Below are 21392 nucleotides of genomic sequence, written 5' to 3' on the forward strand. Positions count from 1 at the left end.
CGGTCACTCTTGGTTGTCAAGGCTGATTTATTGCCTCCTAGCTGTTCAATTTCACATTTTGTCCTCGTCATATCCCGGACTCATGATCATTCTGCACTGACCCTTGTAGGGCAGGCAGGAAATATTGATAAAACAATTATCTGCTCGCCGTTCATTTGATTTTCCATTTCAATTACGAATTGCGGGAGGCAAAAAGAAAAGATTACAGCATTGATTTTCTTTTTAGACCTTCCAACAGGAAGATGGCCGGATTTGATGAGATGTTTTAGTGACATGAATGAGGGGTCAAAATAGTCTTGAAGTGCAACGGTACTCATTTTGGACGTGAGGTTTTTGCTTCGCGGACCTGATAATCACCGAAATGTCTTACTTATTTTTCTCCACGGGACACAAAAATGACTTGAGTAAAGGAATTGATTTAAATTATAAGTGGATGAGCATGATGAGTGTAATAGTAGAAGATTTTCTCCAAAGGGGAACGGGGGGATCACCGGACAGCCTGTTCACACTGCAGTTGACCGGAGGTCAACACTGTATGTGCCGTATACTCTGGAGGCCAAAGGGCCTAAAGGACAGAGCAGTTTGTCAGTGACACCATTTCACTCTTCCCCCTTTCTGATGGTCTGCCACTGTCTATTTGTCACTCTAAAATGACAACAGAGCTGCATCATCCTTTTGCCTCCCTGCAGCACCGGCAATGCTTCGCCACCTCTATAACGTAAAGTATTGCAGTCAAAAAGAATGAACAGAGAAAAGTGGCCGTTGCAATAAAACCATCAACCAATTAAAATAAACCAAAGAAGCTATAAAGTAAAAGGAAGTCAAGTTTGACCTGTGGGCGTGGATTCCAGTAAAACAAGTCTTGAATCCATTTTCTTACAGAGCAAATAGATTCTTTTGCAAATGATTTGGAACATTACTAATGGGTAAAGGCCAAATGGGGAGCCTTTGGGGAGCCTGGGAAAATTTGTCTCAGTGTAATGCCCGGCTCATGGCCAAAAGCTATGCTGAGGGGCAGGGAGGGGAGACACACAGAAGGAGATTGGAGTAATAGAGCATGTGGACTATCAAATAATCTCCACTCACCAGTCATGTTCACTTTGATTCGTGAAGATTAGCGCGTAAGAACGCTTGCGATTTGAAAAGGCGGATGATAAATCTACTCTTTTGCATTGATCCAACACGGTCACAGGCAGCAGCCGCAGCAGCCGCAGCAGCCGCAGCAGCCGCAGCAGCCGCAGCGGCAGTGCTACCTCCTCCGCCTCAGCACACATGGCAGCTCCCAGAGGATTTCACATGGCTCAACTTAAGTAAACTTGACTTTGATCAAAGTTGGGCTTCAGCATGATTGGTCTGCGAGCTACAAATCAGGGGATCAGGGAGATGAGACCAGGGCCAGGGGGTCCTGGCAAAGAATCCTTCCCAAAGCTCTAGTGCAGCCTTCCAGCGCCAGCTTATGTTGGGCAATTAAGGTAATGAACTGGATAACGCAACAGTGTATAATGAACCTTTTAAAGCATTCTCTAAGGTGTCTCTTATAGCTTCTCCGGCATATATTGCGCTGTTTCAATTATATCACTGGCTCCTGTAATCTTTGCGGCGGAACTAAAGCAAAAATAAACAACAACGAGAATATGTTGCGATTAGGAGGGAGAAGTCAAACGGAGCAGACGTTGTTCAGGGTTGAAGGGCATTTGTAGAGCAAAAACACGGCACAAGCACACAGGTGTGTTTTAACCGAAGTGGTGCACGTACTGTAACCTTACATCAGCATCTCTCTGCGTTCAAGTTCCGCCAGTCCACCAGGGTGCGATCGGGCCACTTGCTCCCTTTTCATTTGAACACATTTTCTAACCCAAAATTTTACTTCAATCTCACCTCATCTCTCCATACTACATTAACCCCTGGCAATTGCCTTCCAAATGACCCCATTAAGCTGTAATTGCCTCAGCAGGCCTGCTCCCTCGCTTGTAATTCTGTGCAGCGAACCCACCAGACGTTCCCCCAGCATTGTTTCATGTTCTGGCTCCCATCATCCAGTTCAGATGCTGACCCCCTCCCCCCACCATCTTCCGCCACTCTCTGTCGAAGCCAGTGCTGCTGCTGCTGCTGTTAGCCACGACCGGTGAAAGTAATGATCTCTGAGAACATAACTTCTTTCGCTAACATGAAAAGTACAGACCAACACACACACACACACACACACACACACACACAACCATTTACAGAGGCATCCCTGACTTCAGTGACACCATATGATGGGTTTTGCTTCATAATCAAATGAAGCAGTGTTTACAGCTATAATGAGTGTTGGAAGGCCGCAAGTGCCTTTATATCTATAAAACATTATCTTTTCTGTGGTCTCTGGGTCAGTGTAGGGTGCGAAGAGTACGACTTAATGATGCCACAAAAGGCAGCGGAACTTTCGTTTTTGACAAAAGGCCTCCATAGATACTGAACAGTGAAATGCCGATAGGTGGAGAAAAAACGATTCTGACGGTGATGTATTTACAACTAGTTGCCGATGTAAAAAAGAAGATGCACTGCCCAACATTCACAGTATGCAGTACACGCACACACACACACACATATATATATATATATATATATATATATATATATATATATATATATATATATATATATATATATATATATATATATATATATATGCTCGCCCGCCCTGTGAGCATGTTTCTATTTACATCATGGCTTTGTGTGTGTACATGGGGATGCTGATGTTGCTTCCAAGCTGCTACACGAGACATGATACGAGCGGGGACCTGGACTACTAATCCATTCGGCACTCGCTCTATTCCAAGCAGCACATCCTCCATGACGCCCTGAACAGATTGGTTAGCTCATAAAACATCTGCGGAGATGACACATACACAAGTATGCACGCACAAACCTACAGCATGAGTTGCGTCTTTAAACCTCCTGCTACCTTATGTTATTGTTTTTCAGAGAGCTTTGTAGCAAACACGATGTCCAGAATTCAGAGTTCAATCACCCACCCCCTTCACACAGCAGCTATTCACTGTGATATGAAACATGAATTGCAAATTGATTCTCAGCTTGAACTGCACTATCTCTCTCTGAACACATAAAACTTCAGAAATGCTTGAGATCACTGTGTTCTCCGGTTGCCTGTTTATTTAAATTCGCCCTTTTCCAAAGCAAATGTTCCTGGGAATCAAGGTGTTTTTGTTGCAAAGCTCTAACTGATCCAGTGGGATTTGCTTCCAACAGCCTGTCTCTCCCCCTCGCCTTTCAACACCAAACTCTGTGCTCCAATCAAAATGAACCACCAGGGACCCCCACTTCCCTCCCCCGTGAGCTACGCCTGCTCCAAGTGCTGTGATAGCAGCCTCGCTGCCATTGATCGCCGAGTTTAGCACAGCGCATGCATGCCACCGTTAGCAGAAAACAAAGACGTCGCTGCCTTTAATAGCGGCTCACACCATTAATGCAGCTAATGTCTTCTGTTTGCGTCTGCCCCGAAGAAGGAATGAAAGAAAAGCAGACAGCAATTAAAAAGGTTAACGAGGATCATCTTCTTCACACAAATCTGTTCACCTCATAAAAAGGCTGATATTGTTTGAAGTAGGCATTCACGGGCCACAAGTGAGGAAAAATCCCGCCTTTGTATCGTCGTTTCATATTGCAAATCTAATTGTAGATGCTGAATTTGAAAAGGCAAACATGGCGCCATTGATCCAAGCAACACAGACCAGGAGGATCTCATGAATTAGGAATGAGATAAATCACCATTAACCCCAGACAACTCAGCTTGCGGTCGACCACGACACACCGCAAGCATCCGGATTTTATGATTATTATTTTTTTAATCTTCAGTATAATTCTTCTTGGGATCTATTACATGTAACTCCTCAATGAATACTACCTGCACGTGTCTGTTTATTTAATCAGGGGCCGATTTCATTGTGACAGAGAATATATATATATTTTTAATTTTCGGTGAGCCTCCATAAAATTGCCATCATTTTTAATTAATTCTTAATTAAAATATATTACACCACAGCTTCTACCCATCTCTCTTGATATTGTAACATAATCAATTCCGAACCATTTACATATCATTAATTAAAAGCTTTCTTCTCTCATCCTTAAAATCATAATGAGCGCCGATTCCTCATTAGGAACCTATAAGGGAGAAAATAACAATGCAGCAGAGAATAGACGGTGCATCCTGCAGTGACTCTTTTTGTATCACAGAATCTGAAAAAAATTTAAGCAATGAGGATCATTTGAATACCAAGTGTTTACTCAGTAGACACCATTATCCATTTTAGCTACTGTACATGTGGGAAAAGCAGCTTTGGCACCACAGACAGACAAAAAAAAAACAAAAAAAATAAAAATAAAAGGATTACCAATGCACATAGACGTATGCGTCCTCAACATGATCCACCTGTGGATAATGATAACAGACCGATCTAAACCGATGTCCTAGCCTTGGAATTAGTTTACAGTCAGCATGCAAACAAAACAAGGGACTTTGCTCTGAGCAATAAATTATTCCGTATGAATATAAAACAACGTTCTATTCTCTTTGTTAAGGCTGCATAATTCAGTTGAACTGTACATTTTTACTAAGCCATGCTAAGAAGAGCCCAGGATCATTTATTATCACGACTTTAAACACACGCACGCATGCATATCTTTCTATCTTGGCCTGACTCTTGAAGAAAAGAGTAATAATAATGATGACTATTGTTATGCAGCGGTTTGTTATCGCCTGGCTTTCAAAGGTGTTTCGCGATACATGTCAGTGTTGCATGTCTAGGGCATCCACACGTCAGATAAAAATCGCTGCACTTGCTGTTACGGCAGCCTGACAGCAATTTGTTTCAATGTTTTGTCACACCGCTGTTGGTGCATTTTGTGTGGGCTGCTCGGCGCGACGGAAACAGATCGCAGTATCCTTCCAATCATGCGCACACACTCCCAGCGCACACTCTCAGATTAGCAACCCGTCACAGACACACGCTGCATTTGCAGCTTGTCTTCTACCCGGGCTTGTAAAAATCTATTGCAAATGGAATGTGTTGATTATCTTAAACCTAAAATGGCAGGTGGCACCAGATCATTAATGCTTGCATTACTCCTCGTGTCATTCACACATTCCTGCTTAGTTACTAAAAAAAACACTCGTTCAAATAGTCAAGCTACATGTCTAAACTTTATCTGGGAGAGTAAAATCTTATTTTACTTATCCTTAAAGAATGTTCAATTCATATCTCCCTGCATTAAGAAAAAGTTTGACTTTGGCATGGAATACTGAGTGAGTTAATGAAATCCTATCAAAGACAGGAACTCTATTTTTACACCGTGATAATTAAAGTACGACACAGTTATAATTTACAGCTCAAGCTTAATTGCATAGGAAAAGTAAAATGGGGAAGATCTATGAAAGGAGATTAAAAGTGTGTGTGTGAGGGGGGGGTGAAGGGGGGGTTCTGTGTGTGTGTGTGTGTGTGTGTGTGTGTGTGTGTGTGTGTGTGTGTGTGTGTGTGCGTGTGTGTGTGTGTGTATGTGTGTGTGTTTACACGACCCTGAATCAAGAAGAGTGACTATGAAAGCGCATCTAAACAACTGGACAGTATCTTTCAGCATCACGTATCAAAGATTAGGTAATGAAATATGCATTGTCCTATTTTTCTGCTAGCAGGCCCTTTGACAAATTGAGTACAATCCAAAATCTCCATAAATCACTATTAAAGACAAGTATATCATCACCAGCGCATATATCTTCCCCGGTCTGACCTGTAGACTAATGAGAAAAGGCCCAGACTATCTTGTCTGATTAATTAATTCAAAATGTCGGTTGTTATTCAAATGTGAGGCTGGAGTTATTTGAATAACACTTGACAGCAACGCCTGAAGAAATAATTTCAGCTTTGTGAGGCTGCCGCGACATTACTGATGATAGCTTGTGGAAAAAGAAGAAGCCGGGAAGTTTGGGGTTTTTTCTGGGGTTTTTTCCCCTTCATCCCCCTTCCATTTGGTTCCTCTGCCTCACCTTCGTTTTCATGACCGCTCTAAGAAGTATTTCATTATATTGCCACCCACAGCCACTCACAATTATGTTTTTGGACTATTTTTTTTCCCCCGCTGTTTGTGTTCCCTCCCACCGCCAGCACAGATCTACAGGGCAGAGCATTGGCTCTGTGAGAGGCATGCTGGCAAAGAGGAAGGTCATGATTTTTATAACTGCAGCTCCCCATAGCTGACAGCCTGTGCTGCCAAAGTGACACACTCTGTTTGGCTTTCCCACGTTCATAGAGTGCACCAGCGCGGTGCTTTTATCACAGAGCCCGCCGCACAAAAATTCACACTTGCACAGAAACAAATGCATATTTGTTCCGTGTTCACACATAAAAGGTGTAAAGATATAAATTAAGAAAAACACACACACACATATATCTCTAAGCCCTCACAGTAAAGACACTATTACCCACTCCATGTCTTGGGGAAAGTAAGTTTTGGAAATTTAATAGAAACAATGTTTGCAAAATAAGAATTACGAATGTGAAATTGAGACTTTCCCGAAACCGTCACGCAGTAAATTGTGTAAAAGACATTATTGATGGTTCGCAACCTGGTTTAAAAAATGGATGGCTGGACATAAATGATGACTTTTTCACTAGTTGCATTGTTTTTATATATTACCAATTATTTATACATTGTGATCTTAACATCTCTGTTGAGGAATCACAATTTTTATCATGAAACAACATTTTATACGCATGTATTGAGAATCCTGGACATGGAATTTTTGGTCATGAAAATATCAATATTTTGGGAGTAAAGAAGTGACAACTTATCTTCTCTCACTGTCTGGTTATTTCCAATCAAATGATACAAATTCGCTTTATGCATAATTTACCACTCAATTATACAAACAAAACAGGTCACTTAAGAAAAGGGAGGCAGTAGTTTCTCATAAACAAACATTAAAATGAAAGTTTAAGTTTTTCCAAAAGTACATTATCAGCAATGCTGACCGCATGGGTTCAGAGTGCCAAAGCAAAAAAGTAAAAATTATTAAAAAAAAAAAAAAAAACAAGCAAGGTTTTAAACATTCCTGCATTTGTATGGATATGGTCTTCATCGCAGCCCCAAAGTTGCCCCAAAAAGTGGAAGTAGTCCAGCTTTCTTTCTTCTTTTTTTTTTTTTTTAAATAAGACCAAAAGTCTACAGTGGTGGTGGGGTGGATTAAAAAAAAAGCCAAGTAAGAATGTATGTGCAAAGGCCTGGGGGCAGTGCAAAGCCTTCTATCGCTTCCCTCATCAAGCATGGATTCTAATCAGGGCTTGGGAGATATAAGACGCTCAGTCATTAAATAAATTAACTCTGCCACTCCATGCTCTCCTTCAGCACCCGGGCGACGGTTGCCGTGCTCTGCATACTTACACAGGCATCTCCAAGCATCACGCACTTCACCTTCACACTGCAGCCTATCAGGCCCGCCAACACTCACACACACACACGACACACACACAAATTTAACAACTAATGCTGAATATTTAGAGGAGAGGAACCACACCTCCCGTCCCTCAACAACTGATTCTGTTTGCATGGAAAGCTTTTACTTAATTGCATTTAGGGCACAAAGAGTAACCTGAGGACGGGGGTTTCTGTCCGTTTCCTACAAACGCAAGATGACAAGAATGCACGGGACCGTCGCTGTTGTTCTTTGATCAAGCAAATGCACCCGCAATGAGGACGGGAGCTCACTGTCGGCGCGCATCGCTGACGCAGGCGGTCAAAGCTGACGACCGTCTGCGGGAGCACCAGCACTACAAATGGATCGATAAAATCGGAGACTCATTCACTGTTTAACTCATATCCATGCGCCCACATCATCTTCCGGAACGGCGTGATGTAAAAAGTGCACGCTTAATGCACATCAATCATTTTGACAGAGGGAGTGCTTATTTCAAGAAGCCAGCATGAGACGCACGCACCAAGTCAGCAGAATGCCGGTTGACAAAACTTGCCATTTGAATTTCAAACTGCATTTTGAAGAGATAAACGTCCAGAGAAACCCCTTACGTTGCAATTTATATCATGTTAATTCACCATTACTTAGTGAGGAACTTCCGCGGAGGGAAGGGGGGGCGCATTACAGTAGAGAAAGTAAGAAATGAACAGAAGGGTCTGGGGATTCTCTCTTGCAGACACAATTACATATTCATGTGTCTCCACCTAGGACACAAGACATACAGATCATTATCATGGCAACAGCGCAGCGCCATTTTGTTCACACGTTTTGCGCCGGCTGAATTTGTGTGTTTGTGTGTATTAAAGGAATGACTTAGTTTTGCAAATGAAGTGATTTATTTTGACCTTTTTCAAATGCGGATGGATTTTGACAGCCATGGGATTGTTGCAAAAATCATCGATTTCTCACAAAATTTTTGAAGAAAAGGGCCTCGAGTGAACGACCGATGGTGAGGCTAAATTTACGGATTTTGGTTTTGTTTACGACGCAAAGAGAAACGTTTTGCTTAATTTCTCACTGAATAATGCATGAACCCTAATGACAAAATGCAGCATGATGTGGGTATCTATGAAGGCCTAACAATTTGGTGCTGGTCCAAATTAGGATTGTTTGGCCTTGGCACAGCCTGCGCTGTATTGAGTGCCAGTTCAGCCATATTATCACTTTAAATCATCTTGCGTTTGTTATGTTATGAAAAATAAAATCACTGTGACACTCAGGTTATTTAAAATGCTCTCAGTTGTAATTATAAGCGTGTCCGCGTTGAGACGTTCCTTTGCTATGCTTCGTGCCAAGTTGAGTACACTTCTGTACTCTTGATGACGGCCACTTTCGAAAGAGGGGAGAACATTGTATCGCTGTCTTTTGTTTTGTTTTTCAAAGCCTATCAAAGAGGAGCAAAGAGAGGAACAGCATTCCCCCGCTCGCCGTCATTAATCATAGCTTTCTGGGAACAAGCGCATATTAATTTCTGTCATCCCAAACATCATTTGGTATTGTTAAGCCACGGCTTAGTGCTCGTTCACCAGCAGACGCCGGCCGCTGTTGCCGGTTGAGGGAAGACAGGGCCTGTGTGGCTGTGTTTCAGAGCAAGAAGCCTTTATCCCTGGGGCTCTGACACCAATTAAGCCATTTCACCGAGAGACGAAAACAGGGCCCGCTGTTTCAGTGTAACTTGAGCCAGCACCTAGCCTGCTGGCCCATTGCCATCTTTCCATTACTTCAGACACAAAAATGCACTTCAAGGACTTAGAATAATAACAGGAAAAAAAATGGTATGCTCAACCAATGGTCATACCATAGTGACAGCGAGCTAAATTACAAAGGCAGGACAGTCAGTGTTTACGCGCTGATCAGCGGCTGGGGCCATTGCTGTCTCCCAGTACAATAGTTAATTAAAGGTATTATACTTGCATATTTTATTTCAAAAGACAACATCAAAACAATTTAATAGTAGTGTGCCTCATCTCATATTGAAAAAACGCGCAGTGTGCACTTCATTTTCCCCACAGTTACCTCCTGGAAGGCAGCAATGTGAACCTGAACTCAAGGCGAACACAGAATAATGCGAGGTTTGTTATGAATTAAATATTAGAAAGCTTAACACAGCAGCCAATAAGAATTATTTGCCTTATTAAAGCGGGAGAAGACGCTGATTAAAATTTCATTGCATTGCCGTCCTTTTTTTTGTTCCTATTTCTGCTTTCAATACATCATTCTAATGTAGGGAAACGCTGAACGGTGGGGCAGTGAGGAGAAGGCCTTCGTTTTCTTCCATGCAAATTTCCCTATTTCATCAGAGAATCATACTTACGTGTGATACAAAATAGATTTTATACTTGAAACTTCATTGCTTACCTTACAAGGATATAAAATGCAGGTAAGCCCCTGGCGTGACAGTGATGTGAACAAAGCAACATAGGAGTGCATTCAAGAACGCAAGCTAGGAAAAGCGACAGCAAAGGACAGCCGGACTCTTTCCAACATCATTGCACTCACAAATGATCGGTCATTCGGTTGTCCGCATGTAATGTGTACGGAGTAAATGAACATCACGGTGTCTATTGTCCCAGGAGGAAACACTAGAGCTAATGAAATAGGGACCTATAAATAGCAGAGTCATTACTGAGAGGACTTGCTTTGCACCAGTCTCAACCTAGCCCTCTTTGCAAAGTACTAATAACTGGCTGTGTGACGTTATGGTGTGCAGTGGCTCGCCCATCGAGGGACATGCAAGTAACAATAATAATATAGTAAAGAGTAAAGGGAAAAAAAGATATCTGGGGGGAAAAGGTAGCGCATGTGGGCAACGGAATATCAGCAAGATGTATTGTTACTCCTCGGTTCCCTTTTTGTTGAAATGAACTCTTTTTTTTTCTTTAAACGGGAGCATTTTTGCAAACCCAATTGTACGTTTTTGCAACAGAAGGTCATTAATTAGAAACCATGAACATTGCAATTGTGACTTCAAACAAAAACAACCATAGATTCAACGTCTGTTGGAAAGTATTATTTGGTAAATTTTATATCAAGTCAGCAGCAGTGTGTTTCTACCAAGGTCAATTTTTGAGAGACTCTTTGGTTCTATTTCATGTTGACATTTTTTACTTGGGAAAGAGAGCGCAAGGAGGGAAAATTTGCAGCAGCCACGCGCTGTAAACTCATTTCAATCAATCCTTCCCTTTTGCATCCCAAGCAGCCTCTGCTGGCTGCCACCGCCTGAAGATAACTATTTTGCCACCTCTGTCATGCCTAATTAACAGCTCAGATGTACAATTCCGAAATTTTGCAATTAACCTACTAAAATATTGTTGGTGGATGCTAATTGTTATGCCAGTTGCCATAAAGACTCATTTGCATAACGTATGTGCAAAAAAGAAAAAAAAACAATTATGAGCTGTTGATCGCACAGGAGCCTGCAAAAAAAAAAAACGCTTTAAGCGACAGAGAAGGGAGGGTGAGAAAGCGAACGAGAAGGAAAGACGTGCAAGGTGGGTGCAGATGGAGAGACACCACTGGGACAATAGTAACAGTGCAAGGATATCTATAGCCGCAGAACAAAGGCATTTAGCCTTCCAAATGAAACTGATACATATTCTTTGTTTTGTTTTGTTTTGTTTTTGGTCCCCTTTCTCTTTGTCTGGCTCACCCTCATCCCCTCTTTGCTGATGGGGAATCGGAAGGGTGTTGGGGAGCTGCGTAGATAATAGCTATATCTTCCCCGTCGCGCTTTAGCAGAGGAAGCGCAAGCAGCCCCGCTATTGAAGCCAGTCAGGAACCCAGCTGCGTGAGAGCCATTGGGCACGACACTATCTTGTCACTGCAGCCGCATCGCTGGGCTCCCTGAGACAAAAAGCGGCCAAAGTCAATTGTCTCTGCTGTTGAATAGCTTGCTGTTCTCTCCTGTGAGCACACTGGAGCTTTTTCAGCACCAGTAAAATCACAAAGGCAAAATGAGCAAAATACATCAAACCTCATTATATTATATAGGCCAGTATTTTGCTGTGTGCCTTTCAGCAGAAAAAAAAATATATACGATATTGTGCTTATTAATGTATTGCACCACCAATCAAAAGCATTTGTCAATCACTTTTTTGGTTGCTGTTTTGGTTAAAACACGGATCTAAAAGCTCTTTAATCAAAATGTTTCTTTTAATACTTGGTATTGTTATCCACAAATGTTAAAATGAGGGTTATTACCAAAAAAAAGTTTGATTTCTTCTTGATTAAAAATAAAACATGATAGTTATATACTTGCATGACAGGTCAGTTTTGTTTTAGTGGTTAAACATTATTACTTTTATTCATTTTATTACTTTAATTATTAATTTCTGACGTCTGACTGACAATCCAAGAGAAGCGGCTCAAATGTGTTTATAAAAGGGTGAATTTCTCATTCCTGTTCAAGATGTCAAGAGTTCACTGAAGATGAAAGAGTCTGCATTAAAGCATTACACTATTCTGGTCTGACCGCAAATACAGAAGTATCGATGATCTAACACTTAATACTCTAGTACTGTATATGTCATAAAATAATAACCAGGGCATGCATCGATCATGAATTGAATTGAAATGAGCTGGCTCATTATGTTTGTCGGGCAACGTTGTAAATAAACATTCCCAATAGAGTTCAGAAATGCTTATCTCCTAACTCTATTTACTGCAGGTAATGCTTTTAGTCTGCCTTGCTTGTGGGTAATTACAGTCTCATCTTGGCCTGTATTTAGTTAACACCGTCTCCCTTGCTCAGCATCACATTGAACATGGAAGCACTGATAAGCATCCCGGAAAGCATCTTTAGCATTTTAAACCGAGTGCAGGATTCATGTGAATGCAGTCCTTCCTTAATTTTCAGGACAACGTTTTGCAGAGCCCATCCCCTTGTTTTGGAACCTGATGAGTCAAAGGTCAGCAAAACAACAAGTCAATACGTAGCCAAAGCAGGGCGATGCAGCAGAGAGAGCTGTGGAGAGGACTAAGCCTCTCAGTGGCACTCCGTGATTTAGCCTGTAATAGTTCTCTGTAATCTCTTTCTATTGATTAAACCTCACTTCAGAGAGGAGTCCAGCAACAGAACCTCTCTCTTCCTGGTCAGAAATACCATATGGAGGTAATCTTTCACCTTTGTTATTCTTGCCTCTCCCGCTGCCACCGCCGCTGTGAGCCACTCTTCCAAGCATGAAAGCAAGACAGGGGAGTCACCAGCAGGTTAAAATAAACCCAACGCCGCAAGAATAACTGCAAAACTCATTTGAATGGCAGGCAATTTTCTGTGAATGCATTCACCGTATACGGCTTGCGGCCAAAGGTACAGCATGAAGCTGCCCTTTGTTCCAAAATGATTGAGAATCAATTATTTCACTAGATATTTAAACTGACATTTTTCTACAGGAAAGAAAACAAAGGACTGGGGAAAGTGCACCTCTCACACGCATTTATCGGAAAGCAAACTCAAGGAAATTGCATGTGGCGGCGGAGGGGGTGAGGGGGGGGGGGGTGAAATTCCTGCTAAAAACACTAAATTTAGTGGCAGCCAAATGACTTCAAGCTGCCACTTAATCTCATTTCTTGCATAATGCTTGATTAGCATATCAAAATGAATTAATACTTGCAGGGCATTAGAAATGTAGAAATGTGCTGGTGCCCGACAAAAACGCACGACTCAGAAAGTTCTGGAAAGTTCTGAGCACGTCTCGTGTTTGCTCGACAATGTCGTCTTAGTCATGCTCTCAAATACAACTTGAAAATAATATACATTGCTACATTTTTAAACTTTAGTTGCACTACATTTTTAAGCAAACAGTTGCCATTATACTTGTGCCGAACAATGATTTCCTAAAATATCGCATACACTCTCAGCAAATAACACGGCTTTTGGTTCCAATCTTAAAGAGCATTTCCATAGCAAACACGCAGCCCTACCGCCCTCCCCGTTTGCCATTTGAGGAGACATGAAGAGGGCCAAGGAATCCCTCTGAGCGCTGCTACACGGGCCAGTGAAAGGTGCACTGTGTGCTGCAATAACAAGGCGGTCAGCAAGGCCACCACACCAGCTGAGCTCTGTCAGTGACTCCAAACCACAGGTTACCACACATCCACAGCCCTCCTCTGTAGCGCACTTGCTGTACATATACACGGGCGTTCACCATTTTCATCTGCGGCTTTTGTCATCTCTGCCATTATTTACATTTGCCGCTCCTTAAAACTGTGCCACTTATTTGAAAGCAGAACCATTGCAAATGAGCCCATCGAGTGTGTTTGCAACAAACGAGGGACCTGATGTGAAGGTCATTACGTGAGGTGTGATTGTGGGAATATAAAATTGATACACACACCTTATATATACATATATATCATTCTAAAAAGTCTACAGTTCACCGGAAAGTTACTTGCCAAATAAAAACGGTCACACTACACGAGCGACATCCTCCCCTATTTCTCCTTCTGTCTCTTGCTTTGTCTTAACAGGCGACAAAAAGCTGAGCACCTCGGCTCGAATGCAGACCCTACGTCTGCCTCTGTGACCGGCACCTGAGTAGGGAGGGAGTTCATAAACTTTTATGATCTCCCCCGAGCCAATTTCCTCATAAACCGCACAAAGGTCACAAATCTGACAAGTTATCGGAGGTGCTAAAATTACTCCAAACCCACAACATTGTTTCTTTTCTATTCCATTCCTATTTGCTTACTTATTGTTTGAGCATTGCATGACAAATCTACTTCTGTGAGATGCAATATTTTCAAAGTCTTATCATATTTGCAGGGGCAATTTTAGTAATCTTCCGAAGTGGTGATCTTAAACTATGGCGCATCTGAGAATCATTTTTAAAATTTTGATTTCCATATTTATTCTGAAGTATTTTGATTTGTGTTACGACATGCATTTTGGGGAATTTTCAGCAAGTGTGTATGTTCAAAAACTGGCAGCTTTGAAACTGGCAGCTTGGAACTTTTGTTTTGCACAATTACACTGTGACTAATCAGTGACAATTTAATTTCAGTCCCTAATGTTTCATCACAATAACATAAAAATTAAGCGTTTCACTCAAATACACAACATATTAATCAAAAGCAAGTGTGAAATTTGCACCGAATAATTCGCCAATTATTTATATATTTCCAAAATTCAGAAAATTAAAAAGATGTCTGTATAAAGTTTAAAATTCACAAACTGAGCAAGGGCTCAGTTTATTATATGTACATAATACAGAACATATAGTCGGCTGTGTTGAAACCCAGTGTGTGTGTGTGTAGGGAGGGGGGGGGAGTTCTACAAGCAGTGTGGGGTTTGGAAAAATGAAGAAAAAAAGGACGTATACAAAATATTACATATCTAAAAATCTACTTTCACTGTTTGCTGAACTGTCCCCTGTAACCTGGATTGCAGACTGTCATTGAGGCACTGAGAGGAATGTGTCTGATCTGCAGGTCATCTATTGAAAAATGATGTACTTTCTTAAATACATTTGAAAATAAAAAGCTTACCTGTCTTTTCTTTGATTTCACAGAGGACGCTGAAGAGTGCTGGTTTCATTCTGTGACAGTTCAGTCCATGTTTCCTGTTTCAGTATAAGACAAAAAGAAATATTGATATAAGTTCACTGATAAGTCATACCTGTTGTATGATCATCATTAAAAGATTGCTTATTAGATATCCCAGGTAATAAACCAATGCTGCCAATATTTCATCAAACTAATCACCGCGTCAATAAAACTCGATGATTTGACTGATGCGTTCAATGAACCTTCAGAGATATTTCCAGTTCTTTTATTACTCTTTGAGAGCTAGTGTGCACATGAACTTTCTGAACAACACGTGTCGGGTTTGCGTTGACAGACAACCATGTCAATTAAAACCCGTTTTCTGCACAGTGACAAGCCTCTCATGTGCTTAAGCTTTATGAGGCGCTAAATGCACCTGATCATTGTCACCGTCATTAAATGCACCCCAGCCTGTTCTTATGCCCCGTGCAGGGGCGCATGGTTTAATAATAATAATAATGCGTGTTTTCTAGGGGTTTTTTACAAGTTACAAAAATCAAAGAAAAAAAAACAACCAACTTTGCTTGCGCCTCGTCCAGACTTTGATCGGTTATGGTCATGATTTGATGAAGAATGTCGCCAATGTCTTGTTTGCGTCCGTCGCCGTCCGTGCCATCGTGTCCATGTGGAGGCGGGAGAGCCATGCCCCCTTGTACCGAGTGGCCGGCCAGAGTGACGCCGCCGATCGACTGCATGATCCGGGCTTGATCGTCCATCGGAGCCGCTAAAGAGTCTGTGCACTGAGCCACACAAATTGAAAAACTCATATACGAAAAGGGCTAGAACATGTGCCGAAGACAAAAAGGGGGAACGGCAGCGTGGCCCAAAACACAGACGTTTTGTTTAAAAAAATAAAACAAACAAAAACATGAAAAAAAATTATATCGATATATATCACAGCGATGCGGTGGCGTAAACGTGTCCAAGTTGACGCTTGTCTCTTTACGCGCGGTCCAAAGTGCCAAAACGGGAGACGGCGTTTGTAAAATACTACCTTATTACGGGTATTTAATTCAAAACGTCTACTGTCAACATTGTCGAAGGTTGTCCATCTTATCCACCGCGACTCTTCACGCCAATGTATCTTCTCTCTGTCTATGGGATTTGACGGCTTTGGACACAATTGCTCCTTTGGTGATCTCTCATTTATTGGCGCTCTTCGTGGGATTTCCGGTGCATCTCCTCACAAAAATGTCCACAAAAATCCTAATCGGAAGGCAAAAATATCCAAAGCTGCAAATACTTGTGCGTAAAACAAAAAAACCTTGTTGCAGAAATGAAGTCCATGTAATACCAAAAATATGGTGCTGTCCGAATATTTTTTATTTGAAAAAATGCACAAAAAGTTGTGCGATGTCTGCTGGGGGGAAAAAGCAAGAAGAAAATTAATAGGGATGCAGCGCTGTATTGTAAAGCGATGCGCCAAAAATAAAACAAAAAAAATACATTGCCTTGCTCAAATTTATGAGGTGCAGCTAGTGTGCCCGTGTGTGTTTTATGTTGTTTGATAGTGAGCGATTGACAGTGTGCCAATGCCACTCACTCAGTGCAGACGTGTCAGAGCAGGCAACACGAGGGGGGAGAGAAAAAAAATACTCTCACAAAATACAAAATGAAATGCACGCCCCGCCCAACAGAGGAGGGGTCTGCGCTCCTGTCACTTCTCACCCGAGCAGCGAAAAAGCCCAAAATGTTACGAGAGAGTAGTTAGGCAGCTGATTATAGTGATGAAAGCACAGTCTTTGCGGGAAGGCGTCCTCGCGCAGCTATATGCATATTCCCGCGTAGTAATCAAGATTTACTCCTGCAAGCAAGGCAGGCAAATGCATAACGAGACTTTTATGCAGTTTGATGTAGAGCAGCGCGCTCTCCCGCTAAGGCTTTGGCTCACACTCTGCGCGAGCGGCAGACATGTTTATATGATTGCAAAATGAAGCTGGCTCCACCAATCCACGTCTAGAAGGAGCAAGAGTGACGACGCGCGCGTCCTATTGCTTGGCAGATACATGATGGCCAAAGCCCACCCACTCAATCCCTCCATCTTCACATTGCCCCTGCACAAGAAAAAAAAAAGAATGGCAACTTGTGATTGGTCGTTGCTAAGAGCGACATCCATTGCACAAAGCAGGCGGCGCTGCTCTGTGCTCCTCTGCAGTTGCTATGGCAGCAGACACGTTGTTGAGCTGCAGGATGCAAGGCACCAAGTATACTGTACTGTACATTCATTGACGGGGCTTCGTGGAGCTAAACATGTAGAAGAAGAGAAGTTGAAAGGAGGAGTGTGGACATATACGTTTACTTGCATTAAGATAAGATAAGAACACCTTTATTAGTCTCGCAGCGGAGAAATTCCCAATTCACAGCAGCAAAGTTGTGAAAGGAAGAAGTAGGACAACAAAATATAGGAGCTTAACATTAACATTAACATGGTTCCATCTAATAATGCTGCTTTGTGTTGCCATTGTAATGAAATAAAATAGCTGTGTGTGAACTAAAAAAGAGCATTAAAATTTTAACATATCAAACAGCCAAATTAAGAAATTTCAGCAACTTAAAAAGTATGAATGCATTTTTTTAAATAACATGTTGCATTCAGGTAACTGCAACAGACAGACTTTGGTGGAGGCAGCGTACAGTCAGTTCATTCCATAATGTCGGTGAGTGTGAATGGGTCTGTGTAGTTCGGTCTCTCACAACAAATACAGACAGGTTTGTCCGTGTTCTGGCTCTCTGTGTTTGGCTCATGAGTCGTTTCCAGCTAATGTCTAGACAAGCGTAAAAATGTGAAATGTTAACCACAGCCTCATCAATCGCAAAGCTTTCTAAAAAAGAAGGTAATGTTGAAATGCATTAATGTTTATGCATCTATGTTATCAATGTGTGTCCAAATGTCGTTTTTTTTCTTTTTTCTTCTCAATTGACCATCCCTGGCTGGACAACCGTTGGCCGTTTTCTCTGTATTACATTGTGCTAACCAAGTTGTATCCCACTACAGTCTTCTATTGGTCGCGAAAAAAGACTGCCGCTTTGTCATCACTTCCGTTCTGCCAAATATGGCACTCACCTTACATTTATGAATTATCTTGTTTTAATGCATCTTGCACAAATTCAATATCAAATCACCACATTATGATGAAGACATCTGGAAGGTGTCTTATTTGATAATTACTACGAGCACATAACTGACAGGCGGATATGAAATCCTAAACATGTTGTTTCAGAGGTGGCCACCAAAATCTTTCACCACAATTAGATTGTTCATGTATACCATGCCAGATGGCAGAAAGGTCTGGATGGATGACAAACTTTCGACCGTAAAAAAAGAAAAACTAGGTGGGCAAGCAGAGGAACCTGGAAAAGGAGGAGAAGGATCAAGGATCTGCTTTTCCATTTCCAGCTGAGCCGACCGGATAAGAGCAGTGGGAGGTAGACGTAGTCATAACTGTTCACCTATTCTTCCAGCACATTGCAGGAGGACAATGTAAATCTAAATGTGTTCAAAATTGTGCCCATTGTGTCTACCTTGGATGAAGCCTTTCAGCTGATTGCACGTATCAAAGGTTCTTAGTCTACCCACATGACCAATGGATGCTCATCCCCTTTGAGCCAAGGCCACGATTACTACAGAGCCAACAGAATGCGAAGCAGTTCTTGATCTCCAGTGATATAATAATTATTCTCTGTGGGACAAAGCATTTTTGAAAAGTAAGGAAATTTATGAGTGATACTGTCCATGGCCTCTATGACATCAGGCAGGCTCCAACACCAACATTGCTACCATTTACCTTAAACTACAAACTGCTTGGAAGAGTCAGGTTGAATGAGGATTGGAACAGCAGAAAATCAGTCTGTGATCAAGTGACTTAAATGCTTGTTCAGCATCAGTAGTCCATGTGAGGGAGCTCTTAGATTTGGTGAGTTGAGGAACAGGTGGAGCAATTGAACTGTCGGAATAAATGAATTTCCAGATGAAATTGGCACAGCCAAGTTGTCAGGAACTGGCCAATCTTGAATGGCAGTGAACTTAGCAGGGTCCATGCTTAAGGTACCTGCTTCAATGACAAATTCGAGGAATGACAGAAGTGCAGTGGGTCTCACATTGTTCCGCTATTACAAGTGGTTGGTTCTTCAGCAATCTTTGCAGTGTTGAACGACTTCCTTGAAGGACTGTGGAAAACCCTTAAATGTCACCCAGATACAACAACAACAAAAACAAGCATGTCGAGTATATCTCTCAGAATATCATTCTGGAGGAGGGTGGAAGCATGTCTGAGTTAAAATGGCATTACAATATTTTCATAAAGACGAGTAGAAGTGTGCCCTGCGATTGGCTGGCAACCGGTTAGGGTGTCCCCCACCTACTGCTCGAAGACAACTGGGATAGGCTCCAGCATGCCCCGCTGTCTTCGGGCAGTAGGCGGGGGACACCCTGAACCAGTTGTCAGCCAATCGCAGGGCACACAGAGGCGAACAACCATGCGCACTCACTCTCACACCTAGGGACAATTGAGTGTGTTCAATCAGCCTGCCATGCATGTTTTTGGAACGTGGGAGGAAACCGGAGCACCCGGAGAAAACCCACGCAGGCCCGGGGAGAACATGCGAACTCCGCACAGGGAGGCCGGAGCTGGAATTGAATCCGGTACCTCTGCACTGTGAAGTCGACGTGCTAACCACTGGACTACCGGGCCGCCCATATATATATACAGTATATATATATATATATATATATATATATATATATACTGTATATTCCTTATATAATTTTTAAAATTCAATTCAACCAAATTTCAGTATAATAGGGCTCCGAATGTATAGTATTAAATAATGTTAGAATACTCACCATTAATGTGAATGGTTTTCTGTTCCTCACGATTGCTAAAGATCCAGCAAAATGACCGTAATTATAGTCAACTTGCCAGAAAGTGACCGTTTCATCAGTGGTATTTTGTCATTGCAAATTAGACACCGCAGAACCTGTTCTCTCCACAAAGGCAAATCCTTCGTCCATACTCATAATCTTTTTTTTTTTTCGCCATCTTATTCATCAAAGGATTAGCTTTGAGCTAATGACAGAGCGGGCTGATTCAAAAGGGGGCGTTTACCTGTTTCCTCAGCAACGGCCTACGTAAACTAGGATCATCCAATTAAAATTGCTCCTGTCGACAACTGCAGCAACAGAATGTGAGCAGTGAAAAATCGATGGATGGATTAAACAAGCGAGAATATTTTGTTTTATCTGCGAGCCAGATGCAATCATCAAAAGAGCCACATCTGGTTCGCGAGCCATAGGTTCCCGACCTCTGCCATACGGTATCGATTCTTATCTATGATTTTATTCAAGCCATGATAATCTATGCAGGGTCTTGAAGATCCATCATTCTTACCCACAAAAAGAAGCCATCCCAACAGGTGTTGAGAATGGCTTGTAAATAAAGATTCAGAAAAAAAATTCACAGCGTCTTTCTCTGGAGCGAGGAATATAAAGGCATACCCCTACATGGTGTGGTACCAGGAAACAAATCTATGATGAAATCAATGGTAGATGGGTGGATGAAAGGTAGCTTTAGCTTTGTTAAAGACATCTTATAGATCATGGTAATCAACGAAGACTGCACAAAGATCAGGGAACCGGTCAGAAGATTCAATCAATGAGGGGGGACGTTGGGACTTAGCTGAAGACAGGCGGGGGAAAATAGAAAACGACCACCCCTTCCTAATGCCTCAAACTCAATCAAGGGGTGGTGTTTCTAAAGTCAAGTATAAGCCAAAATGAGAGGTTGCATGACAGATGGCATAACCTTAAACGAGATCAGTTCATGGTGATATTCGAGTTACCAGTACTGAAGATTCTGAAGGTTCCAATGGAAATCATAGTTGATGGTCATTTACATGTCTGCAACGTGGGAGTGGAGATTAAGGGTTGCATTCTGTCAATATATCAGTATGGACCCAGTATGGACTGAACAAAACCAGAGAAGTTTTACGACTTTTTCAGGAAGTGTTAAGAAGAGAGGCAGTGGGACCCAAGTAAACACTGAATGTCCTAAGAGTACAACTCAAATGATTTTGATGTGACAACCAGTCACAAGTGTATATTGGATTAAACTTCCTTAAAACCAAGCAAGTGTGGCGCAAACTGATAAGTTATGAAGGCACTGGTTGAGAAAAGTAGGTGATTTGGAGGAAACGAGGTGGGAAAAGGGTGGTCTGCAATTCAGTCACATTTCCAAACCAAGTCCTAAACCAGAAATCAGGTGTCAATGATCAACTCAAATAGTACAAGATCCAAAACCCAAATTTAAATCCAATTTCCGGT

The 21392-nt window shown here is 41.9% G+C and overlaps 1 protein-coding gene across 9 annotated transcripts in view; it reads right to left on the reverse strand.

The window, feature by feature from the left end:
• Positions 1-16971, reverse strand: part of pbx3b (pre-B-cell leukemia homeobox 3b) — a 60980-nt gene extending 44009 nt beyond the window's left edge. For 3 of the 9 annotated variants that reach the window (XM_052068030.1, XM_052068029.1, XM_052068028.1), the window contains exons 1-2: positions 15593-16969; positions 15017-15090 (exon numbers count right to left, since the gene is read on the reverse strand). In XM_052068030.1, the coding sequence (XP_051923990.1) occupies positions 15017-15090; positions 15593-15840 (322 nt within the window). In that variant the 5' untranslated portion in view covers positions 15841-16969. Of the gene's footprint in view, positions 1-15016; positions 15097-15592 lie in introns of all 9 variants that reach the window. The other 6 variants (XM_052068024.1, XM_052068022.1, XM_052068025.1 and 3 more) reach the window with 4 other exon arrangements.
• Between the last annotated feature and the right edge of the window lie 4421 nt (positions 16972-21392).

The sequence above is a fragment of the Hippocampus zosterae genome, chromosome 6 (assembly GCF_025434085.1).
Source record: "Hippocampus zosterae strain Florida chromosome 6, ASM2543408v3, whole genome shotgun sequence".
Lineage (NCBI taxonomy): Eukaryota > Metazoa > Chordata > Actinopteri > Syngnathiformes > Syngnathidae > Hippocampus > Hippocampus zosterae.